The 19,414-nt window shown below is 42.3% G+C and overlaps 2 protein-coding genes across 2 annotated transcripts; both read left to right on the top strand.

Annotated features, from left to right (window-relative positions):
- The first annotated feature begins 1,905 nt into the window (after positions 1-1,905).
- rnpepl1 (arginyl aminopeptidase like 1) lies at positions 1,906-7,771 on the top strand. The gene is made up of 11 exons (XM_028464411.1): positions 1,906-3,406; positions 3,504-3,644; positions 3,720-3,871; positions 4,894-5,010; positions 5,079-5,314; positions 5,726-5,839; positions 5,929-6,041; positions 6,117-6,216; positions 6,300-6,524; positions 6,824-6,966; positions 7,030-7,771. Exons 1-11 carry the CDS (start codon positions 2,918-2,920, stop codon positions 7,285-7,287), a joined length of 2,088 nt encoding a protein of 695 aa, XP_028320212.1. The 5' UTR covers positions 1,906-2,917; the 3' UTR covers positions 7,288-7,771.
- Positions 7,772-8,109: 338 nt separating this feature from the next.
- On the top strand, positions 8,110-17,899 carry dvl3b (dishevelled segment polarity protein 3b). Its single transcript, XM_028464416.1, has 15 exons — positions 8,110-8,348; positions 8,576-8,645; positions 9,682-9,815; positions 11,595-11,647; positions 12,892-12,994; positions 13,415-13,508; positions 14,758-14,827; positions 15,091-15,230; positions 15,300-15,376; positions 15,979-16,046; positions 16,118-16,198; positions 16,264-16,398; positions 16,829-16,996; positions 17,099-17,152; positions 17,364-17,899. Exons 1-15 carry the CDS (start codon positions 8,185-8,187, stop codon positions 17,543-17,545), a joined length of 1,593 nt encoding a protein of 530 aa, XP_028320217.1. The 5' UTR covers positions 8,110-8,184; the 3' UTR covers positions 17,546-17,899.
- The last annotated feature ends 1,515 nt before the right edge of the window (positions 17,900-19,414 follow it).

Here is a 19,414-nt window from a genome sequence, read left to right as displayed (position 1 = left end):
AGCAAAGAACGCACACCGGGTTGTTTACACATTTAAAGTGTAAACAATAATTCATTGAATGTTAAACAGAAGCACTGATGGTTTCACTTTACTACGACACAAACATATTTCTGTTCACGTATCTGCCTCATTCTGGTCTCAGTCTGTGTTCACTATGGACCTTAGTAAGCCTACGTCATCAGGAGGCGGGGCTATCATAACCTAGCCTCAGCTGTATAGCGAGAGTTGCGACAACGGAAGTCCAAAATACTCGACCGTCACGTGATTCATGTAAGACTGAATTTGTTCCCGGAAGTTAGTGGCGGGCCAATCGAATCCATTGATTGCTTGTGACATAACTGGGATTTTCGGTTATCTGTCATCAATAACTGATTGACAATATGTATACAGTACACCGTCATATGGATGTGTATATACAATGTTTATGTAGTTCCATACATTTTTTTTCCTTCTTTTTCCTAACGTAAATTCGTATTAATTAGTGTAAACGACATACCTGCTTTTTAGACATTGTTAAAGCCAACATTCATTTGGTTAAAAAATGTGTTAATGTGTATTGTATACAGGATGTATTGCTTTGAATTTCTTAAAAATGAAAAAAGACACCACATCCAGACAGGACACATTGAAAACATATTTATTATGTTCATACATATATAAAAAAAATAGACATAAAAATTTTTTTTACTATGAACTTATGTACTGTAAATTAAATAAATAAATGTAACAAAGTCAGAAACATTAATAACTTGTCATGCAGTTTGCTGTGCTGTATGGAGATGCTCCAATCTTTCTGAATAAGGAGTGAAAATGTTTGGCTTCGCAACAGAACCAGAGAGGAGAAAGAAATGGTTAGCCAAAGTCAGCAGGAGCAATCTAAAAAAAACTAATAATCAAGATTATAACAATAAAAAAATCTGTGAGGTGATCATATTCAAGCACTTCATTTGCACTTTTTCCAAAAAAAAAAAAACAATTGAAAAGCTTATTGTTTATAAAAATGAAGATATGTAGCTTATGTGAGTAGATAAAACTGTGAAGTAAACACTATCTGCCAATGATCCCTTTATTTTCTAAGAAGAATTTTTTAAAATCTTTTTTAGAACATGAAAACAACAGCAGTCTATCTCACAATGAAAAAATAATAATGATGACAATTCTAATAATATTACCAGAGCTTGGAGGAAAAAAGAGACCGCCCGCGGAGGGTGCAGAGGAGTTTATATATATATATATATATATATATATATGTATAATAAGGCCCCCTGTATAAAACACAAACTGTGACGTCACTCCTTGCATGTACTGTACATAATAATACATAGTTCTCCTAAAATGACGTTAAATTACAATGTAATAAATTAACAGACCGCTGTTGCCATACAATCAGTGTTTTTGTAAAGAACTGGCTGCTAACATACCTGAGCATGGTCGCTCTGCTTGCTTGTTTGACTATCATGGATTAATAAATTGTCATAGATCTTTAAACACTGACTTACCTCTGGATTTTCCACATTTTCCTCCTCTTCTTTCCATGTTTTTCTTCCCTGGTCACCAGATCATTAGTTTGGTTGTTTAGACGTGACGTCACTTGCTGCAGCAGTAATCAGTAACAACAGGTCCGAGCGACGTCACGCCTCAGAACTGACCAGTCAATCGATTTGGGGGGGGGGGGGGGGGGGCGGGGGGGGGGAATAAAACTATTTTTTATTTTGATTTTCATTAAAACTAGACTTGCAAGTTATTAATAACACTACCAAGTTTAGTATGTTAATAATATCAGCGCTTTGATTCTTTAATTAATAAAAAAATAAAATAAAATAGCATTTGCCTATACTGCCTATGCCACGGCCCGGCCCTGCTTTGGGGCTCCGGGTCTGTTCGGGGGTCTCGGTCCCACAGCGCCCTCCTCCGGCCAGGACAAACTTTGTTGTCTGTGTCGCTTCCTGGTTTTCCGGGTCGGATCCCGGTGTCCTCCGGTGTCCTCTGGTCCTTGCTCGGTTCTGTCCGGATCCGTTTGTCTGCGGCTCCGGTAAAGCTCCAGGATAACTCCGGCCGCACCGCAGCTCGGTGTCCGGGACTGGAGCTCGTAGCCGGACTGAGCTGTGAGCAGCAGCCGGTTCTCAACGCGGAGCTCCGGGGTCGGACTTCACAAACAGTCCGTTAAAAGTCCGACAGATTCTGTCAGAACCCCGGTACCCGAGGCTCTGCTAACCGGGTCAGTGGCACTAGTTAGGTTAACACCGCTTTGACCTCCAGCGGACAAGTCGCTCCTTAAATGAGCTATTTTTCAAAGGGAATCTGGTACAGACACACTTAGCTTAAAGTGCTAACACCGACACCTCGTTAAGGATTAAAGTGAGCTAAAGTGGGTTAAAGTGTTTGATTAAACTGGGTTAATCGTCAACTCAGAGTTTTACTCTCACTCTGACTTTATTTCACGTGTTTTTAGATGGAGTTTGTCGCAAAGGACCGTGGTTTGTTGGACTAAGTTAAAGTGAACTTGTGTCTCATGTTTACCTGTTTACCTTTCACGGTTTCCTTAAATCACACGTTTTATAAGAGGACTTTTGAACGTGGTTAAAGTGGAGAAAAAATGAGTTATTTTTCTGCTATTAACAAAGTCATTATCTTAACTAGTCTGAGATTAACCTGTTAAACCAGGTTAGATGGTCCTACAGTCGTTTCTTTAAATGGTTCTGAATGGGTTAATGTGTCCTGGTTACTCTGGTTTACTAGCAGTAGGGTTGGTTCGTGAGTCTGGTTTATTAGGGTTAGTATTAGTTCTTGGTTCACTGGTTTAATCCCATCATTAGTGACTCCAGGTTCTGGTTCTAGTCTTTATGAGGTCAGAGTTCCTGGTCCTGGCCCAGGAACCTTGTGTTCTGGGTCTAAAGCGTTCCAGGTTCTGTTCACCATGGCTGAGCTTCAGCCCAGTCCAGCCTCACTGTGCTGCTGCAGGAAGCCCCTCCCCTCCTCCAAGACCCGGTGCGTGGCCGACCCAGACCAGGTTCCTACCGAACCGGGCCCAGGGTCGCGGTGCCGGGCGGTTGTCGATGTTGCGTCGGCGTCAAACTTCCGGAGCTTCCAGCTGCGTCACTTCCACCTGGATCTTCGACTGAACTTTGCTCTGAAGGAGATGAGAGGCTGGCTTGTTCTGGACCTGGTCCCGGTGCAGTTGGGAGTTTACGCCCTGGTTCTGGACACACACGCGTCTCTGCTGATCCACTCCATTGACTGCAAGGTTCCCAGTGGATCCCAGGACGGGCCCGTGTCCCTCACCTACCGGGTCGACCCCTTCACAGACTACGGCTCCTCTCTGAACATCGTCCTACCCGCAGCGCTGGTCAAACCGGGGAGGCTGATCCAGATCACCATCCGGTACACAACCACTGATGGACCCGCGGTAAGTTTTAATTGTGTGATGCGAGCGTGGCTGGAGAAGATCTTCTGGTTCTGGTTCTGGTTGAGGTTCTGGTTGAGATTCTGGTTGATGTCCTCAGATCTGGTGGTTGGACTCTGAGCTCACCTGCAGCCAGGCCCGTCCCCTGGTGTTTACCCAGGGACACTCCGTGTGTAACCGCTCCTTCTTCCCGTGCTTCGACACTCCTGCGGTGAAGAGCACGTACTCAGCCACAGTCCAGGTGAGTCCAGAACCCGGTTCCTCTCCACTGTCACCCCTCCCTCACTGTGTGACCCCTCCCACTGCTTTTCCCCAGGTCCCGGACGGCTTCACGGTTCTGATGAGCGCCTCCCAGAGCTCCTACTCCAAACCGGACCGGGTCTTCCAGTTCGCCATGGAGTTCCCAGTCCCGTCCTACTTGGTGGCGCTGGTGGCCGGAGAACTTCAGCACGTGGACATCGGCCCCAGGTCAGCCTTTATCTTAGGCTCCGCCCCCACACCTGGTGTTTAATAACCATCGCTGCTGTAAATAATCCAGTCCTGACCCGGTAGATGTTCTGGTCCTGGTCCTAGTGGGTCAGGATGGAGGTTCTGGAGTTTAGGGGTTCTCCGCTGGGTTCAGGATTCTGGTTTTACACTGGGACTGGGTTTAAGTAAGGGACGGGCAACTTAGAGCACGATGGGGGCCACAATTTAGCGTTATGTTTAAATGAATGTAGGAACAATAACACGTTCTGTTTGTTTTCGTTGTTATTTTGCATATTATTTGTTCATGTATTATTTGAGTCGTTGTTTGTATTTGTTTGGTCATTTTTGCATGTTTTTAGAGTAATTTTGGTGTCGCTTTGTCTACTTTTGGTCATTTTGTGTTTTGTTTGTTGAAGTTTTTGAGTGTTTTTGTGCATTTTTTGAGTCATTGGAGTTCTCGTTTGGTTTCTTTTTATTTTTTTGGATTTCATTTGTGAATTTTTGTTGTCCTTTTCTGTACTCATTTGTGATTTTTGTATGGTTTTTGAGTAATTTTGCACTTTTTTAATGTTTTTATTGTCATTTTGTGCCTTTAAGGGGCCGCACAAACGAGCATTGAAATAGGATGATTGTATTTGTATCGTGTGTTCTCTGAATATGTCTGCTGTGTTTGTATTTTTCACAACACTGTCACTGTGTATTTATTGTTGTGGAGTTGTGTATGTTTAGCCTTTTATATTCTGTATCTGCACCCTGGGACGACAGATGGAAATTAGCCTTTCAGTAAATCTGGTTTATTTACTTCAGCTGTACATGAATCCACACTCAAATAAATGAAATAAAAAAAACAATATTCAGGGTTCTGGTCCTAGTGGATTCAGGTTCTAGGTTCTCCTTCCAGCTCTGATTTTGTTTTTAGTTCCTACAATTAAAAGTTCAGGGTTCAGGTTCTCTGGTTTTGGTCCTGGTTCTTGTTTTGGTCCTGAAATCTCTAAGGTTGTGATGTGCTCTCTGTGGTCCAGGAGCCGTGTGTGGGCGGAGCCATGTCTGCTGGCGTGTGCGGTGAAGAAGCTGGGCAGCAGTGTGGAGCGCTGGCTGGGTGTGGCCGAGGAGCTGTTTGGACCGTACCTGTGGGGCAGGTGAGGGGGCGTGGCCTGGTGTGGTAGTGATGGTGTGCTAGTGATGTCGCTGACATTCTGATCCTCAGGTGTGACATGGTCTTTCTCCCCCCCTCCTTCCCCATCGTTGCCATGGAGAACCCGTGCCTCACCTTCATCATCGCCTCCATCCTAGAGAGCAGTGAGTTCCTGCTGATTGACGTCATCCATGAGATCGCTCACGGGTGGTTTGGGAACGCCGTCACCAATGCCACATGGGAGGAGATGTGGCTCAGTGAGGGATTGGCTACGTACGCCCAGCGCAGGATCACCACTGAGGCCTACGGTACGTAGCGTTCACTTCCTCCCGTACGTTCACTTCATCCTGCACGTGCACTTCCTCCTGCACGTGCACTTCCTCCTCTATGTTCACTCCTTCCTGCACGTGCACTTCCTCCTGTACATTCACTTCCTTCTGCACGTGCACTTCCTCCTCTATGTTCACTCCTTCCTGCACGTGCACTTCCTCCTGCATGTACACTTCCTCCTGTACGTTCACTTTCTCCTGTATGTTCACTTCCTCCTGCACGTGCACTTCCTCTTGTTCGTTTACTTTCTCCTCTATGTTCACTCCTTCCTGCACGTGCACTTCCTCCTGTACATTCACTTCCTTCTGCACGTGCACTTCCTCCTGCACGCGCACTTCCTCTTCTACCTGCACTTCCTCCTGTACGTTCACTTCCTCCTGTGTTCACAGGTGAGGCGTTCACATGCCTAGAAACCATGGTACGATTGGACGCTCTGCATAGACAGCTCCGTCTCCTAGGAGACAACAACCCTGTTAGTAAACTACAGGTCAAGTTTGACTCAGGTGAACACACACGCATACACAACACACACTGGTACACACAACACACTCACTGACTCCTCCTCCTCTCTGACTCCTCCCCCTTTCTCCAGGTGTTAATCCCAGTTCTCTGATGAACCTGTTCACGTATGAAAAAGGTTTTTGCTTCGTGTCGTATCTCTCAGAGCTCAGTGGAGACACGCAACGCTTTGACTGCTTCCTCAGGGTAACACACACACACACACGCACACACTTTCTGATACTGCTGGGGTAAACACGTTGTGTGTGTGTGTGTGTGTAGGACTACATCTCCCAGTTCCGGTTCTGTAGCGTCGTGGCTGATGACCTCATTAACCTCTTCCTGTCCACGTTCCCAGAGCTCAACGTGTCTCTTCAGGAAGGTGAGGCTCCGCCCCTTTGACACCACCATTCACAGCAAATGGAGCCCCGCCTCTCTGTGACATCACTCCCTTCTCTGTGATAGGTCAGTTTGAGCAGTGGCTGATTGGCTGTGGCCCCCCCCCTCATGAGCCTGACCTCTCGGCAGGGAGCTCTCTGATTGGTCCAGTGGAGGAGCTGTGTGTTTTGTGGAGAAGCCCTGCCCCTCCTGACCTGCTCTGCCTCTCGCCCTATGACCTATCAGCCTGGAGCACCTTCCAGGTCGTTCTGTTCCTGGACCGCATGTTGGACCAATCACCATTGAGCAATGGTAAGAGCTGACCTCACACAGAGGAAATTATCCTTTTCTAAATTATTTTTTTCTTGAAGTTTTTCAAAAAATACAAACTCGATGAGGATAACAAACTGAACGAAAAACAAAACAAAAGGGGAACATTAAAGGAAAATATCAAACAAATATTGAAAATCAACCAGTTAGGTGCTCCCATATGAGTTGGGAATACAAAAATTTATATACAAATATAAAATTGTAAGTTCTTGACCTCACACACATGAAGTGCTCCTACACACACAGGAAGTGCCGTGTTAAATGGTGTGTGTGTGTCTCAGGTTTGATGGCGTCCCTGTCTTCGTGCTACGCGGGGCTCTTTGACGGGCTGAATGCGGAGGTTCAGGTCCGCTGGTTACAGCTGGTGGTGAGGAATGCGTTCTACGCCGACCTGCAGCGTGTGCGCAACTTCCTGCACAAACATGTAGGTGTGATGCAGTGTGAGTGCCCTCTCTCAGCGTCTCACTCTGACTTTTTCGTGTTGCAGACGTCGCGAATGTACACTGTGCCGCTGTACGAGGACCTGGTTGCCGGGACGATGAAGTGCGTTGCTGTGGAGATTTTCTACCAGACGCAGCGACGGCTTCACCCCAACCTGCGCCGCTCGTTGCAGCAGCTGCTGTTCCACAGCTCCTCCCCTCAGCCCAGCGTCGCCACGGAAAGCTTGGCCACTGAAAGTGTCGCCACTGAAACCACAACAAGCACCGCCCACATTGCGCTGAGGGACGTCAACGTCTCTGCCTGAAGAAGAGGGGCTTGTTTGGGGCCGAACCTCCAGTGATGTCATCATGGAGAAATGACGGGGCTGATGATGTCATCAAGGGTGCGTTCAGGAGCAGCAGGAGTCCAGAGTGTTTACAAGCAGGTGATGCATTTAAAGAGATCCAGTGAAACTGTGATGCTCATCAGCCTCGGTGCTGCCTTCAGGGACACTCATAACAGTCGGACTCTCATCTGAACACCCAGCATTTCCCAGCCGACCCTGAATGCATCTTATTTGAAAATGTTTGTTAAAGAATACTTGAAAGCTCAGGTTTCCGTAGCTGCCTGCTAATGCAGCACTGCCTTTTTATTTATTTATTGAATAATAACAAACAATAGGAGATATTTCAAAATAAAACTATATAAGAGATTTGGAGTAAAAATTTCAGGGTATTTTTTTATAGAAAGATTGATTTTTGGTAAAACACTCAAATGCCTTGAAAATAAATCTCTTGTATTTCTCTAACTGTTGGTCTGTTCGTGTTTGTCATTAAAGAAAAAAACTCAAACTAAAAACCAATCAAACATTTAAATACAGTTACAGATCCAGAAAATGTATAAAAACACAAATAAAGAAAAGCGTCTCATTAAGAGCACAATGTTTATTTATCCAGGAAATAATGATGGATGATTTTTTTTTTTTACATTTTCACAGTAAGCTGTAATGTAAACACTAATCAATGATATTAATCAGTAAAATATTTCGGACAAACTTGAGTAAACGGAACGGGGACGTTCGTTTTAATTTGAAACAATTTATCACATCTTATTGTGAAAATCCCGACCGGAACTTGGCCGTGTTCTGCCGTGTGTGCGTAGATGAGCAGGAAGCAGCAGGTGCAGGGCAGGCTCGTGCACAGGTGTGTCTCCTCCCGCCGCCATGGCGGAACAAACCCGGGTCATCTTTTACCTCGGTGACCAGGACACGCCCTACATGCTGCGGGTCAACGTGCCCGCGCAGCGCGTCACCCTGGCCGACTTCAAGCACGCGCTCAACAAACCGCACGCGAGGTTCTTCTTTAAGAGCGAGGACGACGACTTCGGGTGAGTCACGTGACTTCATGTTTACATCAATAAACAAATAGAAATATGCGATGATAATAATGGTGATGTTTGTAGTGATGATGAAGGTGATGATAATGATAATGATGATGATGATAGTGATGATGTTTGTAGTGATGATAATGGTGATGTTAGTAGTGATGATAATGATGATGATAATGATGATGATGATGTTAGTAGTGATGATGATGAAGGTGTGTGTGTTCCAGAGTCGTTAAAGAGGAAATCAGTGATGATGGAGCCAGACTACCCAGTGTTAATGGAAGAGCGGTCTGCTGGGTAACACACACACACACACACAAATACACATTAACACACTAAGGGTGGGGGTGGGGGGAATCGATTTTACGATTTATTGCGATTTTTTTTTTTTGGGTGCCGATTTTACCAATCGCCCTATCGCTGAGCTCAGCTCGTTCTTCCTTTTTACTGCCCTCAATGTGAGCGTGCACTCAGTGAACGACTCGTTATGCCTGGCTCCGTTCACGGACTGCACGCACTCCAAAGGAGCACATTGGTGTTTATACTCGGTGCATTCACCGTTGCATTACCTGCAGCCACGTTGCGTGAGCGTGCACCGTCTCCTCACCCGCAGAGAGAGAGAGAATAATGTCACGATACGCACTCGCAGAGATGTGACCAGATAACATTTTCCCTCGTACACACTGAAAAAATAGTCGCATATGCAACCAATTTGGTCGCAGTCTCGAGCCCTGGTTATGTCAGATGAGGCGGAGCCAACCCTGCCCATCATAGCCCCGCTACACGTACACCTTGTCCAAGCTACACATGCACGCCAAAATATTGACCATCAGCATTTCTAATAAGTTCTTATTTACCAGGTTTAGACGGGACAAAATGTGTTACATTTAATTATATTTAATCGCTGTTGTCCACTCCTTTTCTTTGGAGGGTGGTGTTTGCTGCGTCGTGGAGCTGATCAGCTGTGTGCCGCTGTGTGCACGTCAGCTGCAGCTTGTGAAATGAAACTCTGACAGACTTCAGAATCTACGCTGGTCAAATAATTTAACACTGTGTCCAACGTAAAGCCACAGTTTGATAAAATCAGGCTTTCCACACAAACAAACGTTATTGTGTCGTTAGTATTTCTAGAAGTTTAGGGTTCAACTTGTGTTTGGATGAGGAAAAAATTACTTGTAAAATCAGAATCGCATTTTAAAAGGAATCAGCACCCAAGAATCGGGATTTAAATTGAATCGGGACAAAAGGGTATCGCCCCAGCCCTATTAGACACACGCACACACATTAACACATACACACACATACACAATAACACACACACTTTGTCTCTCAGGTGGTGTCATGTGACTCCTGTCAGATGGATTTCATTGGCTCTGACCGTCAGTCTTTGGACACGCCTACGTCTTTAGCTCCGCCAAGTGTAGAACGCACAGCTGTGATTGTACAGTCCAGACCTCCATCGTCACAGTGAGTTAATGATTGTCACTGGGTCTAATTAGAAACATTAGAATCAAACATGTTTGTTTGTTAGATGGGTATTTGATCAAACCCAGCTCAGGGTTAAGTCCAGGTTTAACCTGAGAGTCCGGTGTCACGGTCTGGGTTTACCTCATACTGAGATTGATTATGAGCATATACTGTATGCGTGTACATGCAACCTGAACCCTAACGCTAACCTAATCCAATAAACTAAAAAAATCACTTTGAAAACAAAAACAGACAAAAACAGAATTATCTTTTTTAGCAAAAATTTATTTTCCAGTAGTGAGCATGTGCACGCATACATGCTCATAATCAATCTCAGTTAAACTCAGACTGTGGCACTGGCTCTGTTAAGCCTGGTTCTAACTGGAACGACCGTTTCATCAATGAGAGAACACCTTGGTTACCATAGTAACACAGTCCGTGGGTCAAACCTGCTTCTGACCAGGTTTAAGCAGCAGGCTTGGCTTAATCTGCTGAGTCACTCTCATGAAACCACGTCATCATTATTAAAGAAGTCATTTAGTGATGCTTTAAAACACATCAACAAAGATCTACAAAAGGAAAAATTAGTCAAAAAGATTTCTATTAGGGGAGTGGTGGCCTAGTGGTTAAGGACGGTGGGCTTGTAATTGGAGGGTTGCCGGCTTAAGCCTCACCTGGGCCATCACTGTGGGATGTTGAGCTCCTCAGGGATGGGTTAAATGCAGAGGACAAATTCTATTAATGTAATAACATTACATGGCCAATTAAAGGCGAAAGCCCCGATTTAATCTTTAATCTTATTTTTTAAATACCGCTTTAACACTGTATTTTAAAAGGAAATTAAACAGAATATCATGTTAAATGTTTAAATATGATTTAAAATCAATACAAATGACGATGGAATCATTGTCTTATTGTCTTATTGTGTTCTTTAGTTTTTAATGAGATATCACAGTGTCCATGTGTTTAATCCATCAGTAATAATGTCTATATATGGATGTGTGCGTATCCATCGCCTCCGTTTACCACATAGTATAAATGTGTCTATTCATTGATCAGAGATTAATAAGCTCTGATCGTACAGAGAGGGAGGGGCTTCAGGGACAGTCACAGGGCAGAGCACTAAGGCTCCCCATGACTAAGACACACTATCGCTTTAAGGAATGCGCGCGCACCTCCCGCACGCTGCTCACCTGCAGCGTCTGTAGTGTTGGATGTGACATCCAACAGCATCCAACAGCACCGCTGAGCTGCTTCCTCTGTTCATTTGAATTTAATGTTTAGTGCTGAGTTCATCAAACACTGACAAGTCTCGTAAATTACATATTATTTAATTGTGAGTTACAGCATCGTCTTCTGATAAATGCTGACAGGTGTCAAACTCACATGATCAGTTGTTTGCTATGATAAATTGACTAAATAACACCATCTTTAACTCTTTATTACTTTTAAAATGTTCAAACCACAGAAACTTTTATTCTCACTGCTCAGTAACAGATGATGTCACGTCCTGTTGGTCTAAAAAAAAAAGATGCTGCAGCGCTTTTGCCTTCACGTCTCTAATCATTAAATCTGTGATCGACTTCTTTAGTCTTATGAAGACGTGTATTTAATCTAAACACTGTCAGCTGATTGGCTCACCTGGGGAGCTCCAAGCTAAGAAGAGTTCGATGGAATAGGAAAAGGGGGCGTGGTCACGGACGGCTTTAAGCCGTAGGCCTGGCCCTTTAAGAACACTTTGATGAAATAACCTCCTGTTTGTTTATTGTTTGTTTACAGTCGTGATGCTCAGAGCTCAGAGATGGAGAGAGAGGGAGAGAAGGGCGATCAAGGTAAGATCACAGTCAGTAACCTGATCAGATTCTGATTGGCTCTGCAGTGTTTCCATCCATCCAATCAGTGACACACAGGGCCTGTACTTCAAAGCTAGATAATTATATCCTGTATTTATCTGCGTTAGCTTCACCTAACCAAACATTGTCCGTCAGACAGAAGCTGTCCTACGAATGTAGATTACAACACGCTAAGTTAAGAGTGTTGATTTCAGCCTGGCTACGTTTGACAGAGGAAGAGATGACAGCGTCAGACCAATCACAAACACAGAGAAACTGGAGAGTAATTTACGTCACAATTGGGGAATAATTCTTTAAAAATATGAAGAATTAAAATCCATAATTCACTGCTGCTGCAGTAAAAGCAGAAAGTAATAAGTGAGATTATGAATGGAGAATAAACAGACACTGATAAGTTTCTCTTTTACCTTGTTTGTGTCTCTGATGCTGCGTTTCATAGATCAGCTTAAATCATAATGTGGAATATCTTTATATTGTATATTATCTACAGGAATGAGGCTCTTTGTATTACCACAGAATTAATTAATTTATCGGTCTGAAAGCGCCTGATGCACGCAGGCTTGATCAGCTGACTTATTTAACTTGTTTTACTTATTTTACTTTATCAGTCCGTCAGATATAAATCTCTGTTTCCTATAGGATGTCATTGTAAATGAAGGATAAATATTCTCTCTGTTAGCGTCACATCAGAGCCACACAGAGACGTGTTCACAATGATCCTCCTTTTATTGGACAGCTCATTTTATAAGAGATCTGATTGGTCAGGAGGTGGGACTTAAGCACTTGCTCAGATCCTAGCCAGAACAAAACCTGGTCCCGACCAAATTAGTCATTTAGTTACCATGGTGATTTAGCCTAAGTTACCATGGTGATTTAGCCTATGTTACCATGGTGATTTAGCCTAAGTTACCATGGTGATTTAGCCTAAGTTACCATGGTGATTTAGCCTAAGTTACCATGGTGATTTAGCCTAAGTTACCGTGGTGATTTAGCCTAAGTTACCATGGTGATTTAGCCTAAGTTACCGTGGTGATTTAGCCTAAGTTACCATGGTGATTTAGCTTCGTGGTCCAGCACACTCTGATTAAATCCTGGAAGTTAGCGCGATAAGAGGAAATCTAGCTTCGTAGAACAGGCCCGCAGTGATAGATGCATTTGTGTGTGAGCTCTCTGATTGGCTCACGCCTCTCATCCCTCTTTCTGATTGGCTGACATCCTTGCAGGCCGGCCTCTGATTGGTCAGGGGAGTCATAAGAGGGCAGGGTCCAATGCTGGCAGCAGCCAATCAGAAACCAGCAGCTTGTCTAATGAAGACTCTGGAGGAAGGTGGGTCATGTGATTGCTGAGCTATGCTCTGATTGGCTGGTTTTGCCCACCAATGTTTAGATCTGAGTTTGTGTGAATTTGAAGCCTCATTAATAAATAAATTAATTAATCACAAATATTAGATATACAATGTTTTTGTATTAGTTCTAAAATGTGACGAACATAAAATAATGGAGGACGTGAAAGGGTTTGTTGTTGATTTATTTTCAGCTCAGTCTTCCCTCAGGTCCTCTTCTGCCCCAATAACTCTGTTCACCTTACGCACGCTGTGATTGGCTTAGGCTGGTCATGTGACTGTCCTTTAGATATCAGAGTGAAGCAGATGTTAGAGCAGAGACACTGTTCCTCTCACTCACTGGGACCTGTGTGTTTGTTTACCTCTCTGCTCACCTGTGTGATGTCACTGTGATGTCACTGCAGGTTCAACCAATCAACAGATCAGAGCAGCTCCTCACCTACACCGAGCAGAAGAAAACGACGACAACGGAGACACAAAACACAGCGAATGGAGAAGGTAACACACACACACACACACACACACACACACACACACACACACGCGCAGTGATGTCAGTAACAGGGTCTATGAGGCCATTATTCTAACTAAACTATGTGTGTGTGTGATCGATTCTGTGTCTGTATTAATATCTGTGTGCGTCATTGAACCAGGTCATTCTATTGGCTGTCTCTGAACATGTGACCTTACATTTGTGGAACATGATCTGTAACTATTTTAAATTGTAACTGGTGCAGTACCGCTAGAAACCAGCAGTGGTATCTGGTAGCAAGTGACGGACCCTCCAATCAGAGGTCAGCTTCATAACACACCTTATGTTATATACGTTTGCTGGATAAGCAGTGTTTTTCTGTTTAAATGAAAATCATGTTGTTTTTGTGAGATATTGAAGATTAAATTAGAGTGAGACATTAAACACGTCACATTCTGTCACAGTGAACAGAACCAGAACTGAAGTCCCTACACCAGGTTTCCCTCCACTGGCCTTAGACCAGGTTCTGTTCAGGATTTATTTCATGTTTTCATTCAGTCTGTGGATGTTTCAGATTTTTTTTAAAAAAAAACTCTTGTTTAACCCTCAGAACATCTTTGGTACCAAAAGTGACCATTTGGGTGTTTTTATTTGTTTGCCTCTCAAATTATTATTGTTTTTTTCTTAATTCTAATTGTATAGAAAAGGAGATTTATTATGCATCATAATGACTTTTAGAAACGTTAGAAATGTTGCCCCATTGACTCCCATTGTAACCACATATTTTTTATATACTGTAATGATGACATATTATAATGATTTTTCAATTAATACCTAATAGATCTAAGCCCATACCTTCAAAATAAAGGAAAAATATGTTTTAGGTGTAATGACCCCCTACCAACCACAGACCATTGCATAAAGTTTTAGGGAAATTTCAGTGAAGATCTGAAATTTCTTATCTTGCAAAATTTACAAGGTGTACAAGTGTCAAAAATAATAATGCATTAAAATAAACTCTGCTATCAATTAATGACATGGTCAAGGCTGTAATATTTCCATTATCCATCATTTTTGGAAATACTAAAAAAAAAATGTATGGAGTACATTTTTACAAGTACAAGTGTATGTAAATGTAAAGGAGTGCACAAGTTTGGTTTTACAATTCTACACACACAGATTAAAGTACAGACAGATTGTATTACACACACACACACACACACACACAGTGTAGTTACATTACATGGCCTCATACTGTGTCTGTCTGTCCTTCAGTCTGTTTCTTTCAGCAGCGTCACTGACTCTACTCTGTCTCTGAACATCATCACTGTCACTCTGAACCTGGGTTAGTGCACACACACACACACACACACACACACACACACACACACACACACACACACACTAAATTGTCCATATCTCAAAGTATCCATCAGATCAAACTAAACATTAACAGTGAGATTTTTGAAATAATCACAAAACAATTGGTAAAAAAATAAATAAAGAAAAAAATCTGAATGTTTTGAGACCAAAGTGTGTGAGATGTTTGTTGAAATGACAAAATGACTCAAAAGTAATAATAGCTGACTTTTACTTTGAAAATCCCAGAGCGTTACAGCTTCCTGGGCATCAGCATCGTGGGTCAGAGCAGTGAGAGAGGAGACGGAGGAATCTACATCGGCTCCATCATGAAGGGAGGGGCCGTAGCAGCAGATGGACGCATTGAGCCAGGAGACATGCTGTTACAGGTAGGGTCTGTAGTGTGTGTGTAGGGTCTGTATCTGTGTCTGTAGCTCTAACAGGAAGCTCTGTTTCAGGTGAACGAGGTTAACTTTGAGAAGATGAGGAACGATGACGCTGTTCGAATCCTCAGAGAAATCGTTAACAAACCAGGGTCAGAACAGCTTATTTAAAATGTCCTTTTCCCACAAAATATAAAGAACTCCACTTCAAAGTTCTAAATGACATTCATCCATCAAATGATTTCATTCATTAAAGATTTAAACTGGATGTGGACAATTGTTACTTATGCAAAACAAATTTAGAACCATAACATTTATTTTATTTGTGTGAAATAGTGAAACCTAAATGGAAATCTCTGTTTTCTAACGATATAAACATTGATTTCTGGTCATTTTAACATATTTGATGTGGCATCTTAAGAAACAAAAACATTAATTTTTGATCAATAATTTAATTGTAATTCAAAAAATGTATATATACAAATGCAGATAAACGCCTCCTTTATGATCTTCTTTAAAAGCTGAGAATTTAATGTTTCAAAGATTCTGAGATACATTTAAATGTTCATGCAATAAAATTATATAATTTGATAAATGTATTAAAAAAAATACCACTTGTACAATGTTTTTATTTTAGTTCATGTTTGTAGATGCTGTGCATTAATGTATAACTGTTATATTGTTTGTTTATAAAGAAATTAAACATTTAAAAATTGATGACATCACACTGATGATGGCATGTTTATCTTTACAGTCCGATCACTTTGACGGTGGCCAAGTGTTGGGATTCAAACGTGCGAGATACCTTCAATTTACCAAGTAGTGAGTCTGTACACACACACACACACACACACACACACACACACCTACCTACCTACCTGTGTTCCATCCAGGTGAACCCGTTCGTCCAATTGATCCTGCTGCCTGGGTTTCTCACACCGCCGCCATGACCGGGAGGCTCCTCCCACACTATGGTATGACACACAGAAACACACACAAAGAAACACACACATAAACTCACACCCGCTGTCGTTCTCAGGTTTCCATGACGACCAGCCGCTCACTATTCACAGTGACATCACGGCGGTCGTCATGGCGATGGCCGACCCTGAGTCTGGGCTGGAGGTGCGAGACCGACTGTGGCTGAAGATCAACATCCCCAACGCCTTCATCGGTGACATCATCATCATCCTCATGCTTTTAGCATTCAGCACACAGCGGCAGCTCGTTAACTGATAGCACGTTAGCCGATAGCTCATTAGCACATTGCTCGTTAGCCTATAGCTCTTTAGCACATAGCTCGTTAGCCCATAACTTATTGGCCTACAAATTATTAGCCCATAGATCATTAGCCCATTGCTTGTTAGCCCATTGCTTGTTAGCCCCTAGCTTGTTATGCCATAGATTGTTAGCCTATAGCTCGTTAGCCCATTGCTTGTTAGCCTATAGCTTGTTAGCTCATAGCTCGATAGCCCATAGCTTGTTATCCCATGGCTCGTTAGCACATAGCTTGTTAGCCCATAGCTCATTAGCCTATAGCTGGCTGGTTTCTTTGCACTGAACACATTAAAGGCAGACTCACCTGAAGCTCCGCCTCTTCACAGGCTCAGATGTTATTGATTGGCTCCTTCGACACCTGGAGGGGTTCACTGACCGCAGAGAGGCTCGAAAGTACGCCGCGAACCTGCTGAAGGCCGGATACATTCGACACACGGTCAACAAGGAGACGTTCTCTGAGCAGTGCTACTACGTGTTCAGAGAGCTCAGCTCAGGTACAACCAATCAGGAGGCAGCTGTCTGTGACCTCAGCCAATCAGGAAGCAACTGTCTGTGAGCGTGACTCCTCTCTCTGTCTGTTTGTCTGTCCTCCTCAGACCTGCGCTGTTTGTCTCTGATGGACAGACACCTAGAGACTCCTCCCACTGAAGGTACAAACCACGCCCCCTGTGGCCTCATCAACCAATGAAGGATGTTTACATGTCAATGGTTTTTGTACACATTCATTTTTGTGTCATTTTAACATTTTTCATTAATTATTTATATCAATTGAAATAATAGTTTGTTGTGTTTTTTTAAATGTTTTTATTTAAACTTTTATTCGAGACGTCCTTCATTAATTACTCGTCTAATTGGACACAGACGCAGGAAGTGTCAGCAGTGGTTCTGACGGCGGTGACCACCATGAGGCTTCGGCTGGGGCCTCAGTCTCTTCTGGTCTCCACGGTAACCAGGACACCCCATCGTCGCCCCCGGGTCGCCCTCAGCGCTCTTCCTCCTCAGCCGTGGGAACCCATGGAGACTTCTGCGTGGACGTCATGTGACGCAACGCTGTAGAAAACCCAAAAACACTTTTCTTTTTCACCAAAAACAGAGTTTGTTTTCAGTCCAGCAGAGCTGAGGTAACTGTGGCTCCCCCTGGTGGTAGAACCGATGATGGCAGAAGCACGGAGGAGAAATCCATTGTTTGGATTAGGGGCGTTAAACTCATTTTATTTCAGGGGCCAAATATAGAGCAGTTGGATCTCTAGTTGACCACAGATTATATGTCAGAAAATTAGTAATTTCAACATTATTGTTCTCTAGTTTAGACTTCTACGTATACATAAAATACAAAATATGTAAGAAACCAACAATATCCACTCAATAAGTGACGGATATCAGTCACACTTTTTGTTTCCTAGATTTTGTGACAATTTCTATTTAACTAAGGGAAATGTTATGTAATATTTTGAGGAAAATTAAAGGATTTTGTAAGAATTTTAAATTATTCAACAGTTTAAAATTAAAAATGATAGCAATCATGTTATATAAACATACCAGGAAAACTGTGAGCACATGCAAGTATTGAGTTTCATTTACACAATGATTGATGTTTTCTGTCATTTTTTAAAAAAAATTTCCTGTGGGCCAAATTGGATCATCTAAATGGCCGGATTTGGGCCCCGGGTCTTGAGTTTGACACGTAGTTTCGGTTCATCAGTGGAAAAAACAGAACACTTCCTGTTCTATAAGTGTTATAAAAAAGAAGGTCATAGCTTAGTTAGTGACTGTACTTGCTCAGTGTTTACATTTTTCTGAACAACAACAAAAGTCACAGGATAACATGCTCTCCAGTCCAACCCTAACATCCTTTTTCATCTTTATATTTATCATTTTTTACTTTTATTTGTATTTATTGTTTCTTTGATTCAAACGGAGATCAGTTCACTTGTGGGTGTATCACTTTAGTTGGTCATCATTATAAGTGGTGACTAATGCTGTCACTCGTTTGGTTTTCATTTATAGTTTGTGCTTTAGAGTCAGTCACAGGATAACATGATGACCAGTCTGACTCTAACAGCAGCTGCTTCGTAGATCACACTGTTCACTCAACGCGCACACACGGGGGATGCTGATTGGTTCAGGGGGCGGAGCCATACCTACTCAGGTCTGTTGGACTGAACAAACCTGAGTTCACATTTATCACGTTTATTAAATGATTAACTAATATTTATTTAATGTTTTATTTATTCTATTGACAACAATATTTATGTAGCAACTGTCCTCACAGCTCCACCAAAACATCCCTTTGTTTTTTGTTTGTTCGTTTGTGCTGAAAATAGTCATTCTTTTGAAAAAAAAAATAAAATTGAGGGAGTCTGTATTTATTGATGTATTTACTTACATTCACACGTCATTAAAACAGAGTAAAAAAGTGAACTCAGGGGGCGCTGTTTCACCGTGAAAAACGGCAGTAAAAAAACTTTTTAAACGGTCTTTAATCTTTTTCATGTATTTCTTAGTTTTTGTTTTATTCAACTAATACACAAAAACGGAATCCTAACACCATAAAAGTAACTTTTACAATTAAGAACTAAACAGAAAGAATAAAAGCAAAATAAGTTATTCAAAAGACAGAATTCCAATTATAATACAAAAGACAAAGTTTATACTGTTTTTAAATGCTTTCAACTAGTTTAGAAAATGTGAATCAATGGTTTCGTTTTTTAATGTTGAATTTTGTACTTTCAAACCTAATCTGACAAAACCAAATAATGGAAAAAACAGCAGAAATCCAACCTTGTAATGAATAAACATTTTATGTGAGAAATTTGGATATTACTTTAAAATGTATTTCATTAACCTTAGGAGCAAACACAAACATCTGATCTAAATATTAACCGAATCAGGTAAAATACTTTTTAAAATAT

The sequence above is a fragment of the Gouania willdenowi genome, chromosome 13 (genome assembly GCF_900634775.1).
Source record: "Gouania willdenowi chromosome 13, fGouWil2.1, whole genome shotgun sequence".
NCBI classification, from domain to species: Eukaryota; Metazoa; Chordata; class Actinopteri; order Blenniiformes; family Gobiesocidae; genus Gouania; species Gouania willdenowi.
Note: the sequence above shows the minus strand (reverse complement) of the source record. Positions and strands in the feature narration are given on the sequence as shown.

Coding starts and splice junctions, on each gene's coding strand:
- rnpepl1 (XM_028464411.1), top strand. CDS start 2,918: ATGGCTGAGCTTCAGCCCAGTCCAGCCTCACTGTGCTGCTGCAGGAAG. Junction 3,872..4,893: donor CACGTGGACATCGGCCCCAG/GTCAGCCTTTAT, acceptor TCTGTGGTCCAG/GAGCCGTGTGTGGGCGGAGC. Junction 6,967..7,029: donor GCAACTTCCTGCACAAACAT/GTAGGTGTGATG, acceptor TTCGTGTTGCAG/ACGTCGCGAATGTACACTGT.
- dvl3b (XM_028464416.1), top strand. CDS start 8,185: ATGGCGGAACAAACCCGGGTCATCTTTTACCTCGGTGACCAGGACACG. Junction 8,349..8,575: donor AGCGAGGACGACGACTTCGG/GTGAGTCACGTG, acceptor TGTGTGTTCCAG/AGTCGTTAAAGAGGAAATCA. Junction 12,995..13,414: donor AATGAAGACTCTGGAGGAAG/GTGGGTCATGTG, acceptor ATGTCACTGCAG/GTTCAACCAATCAACAGATC.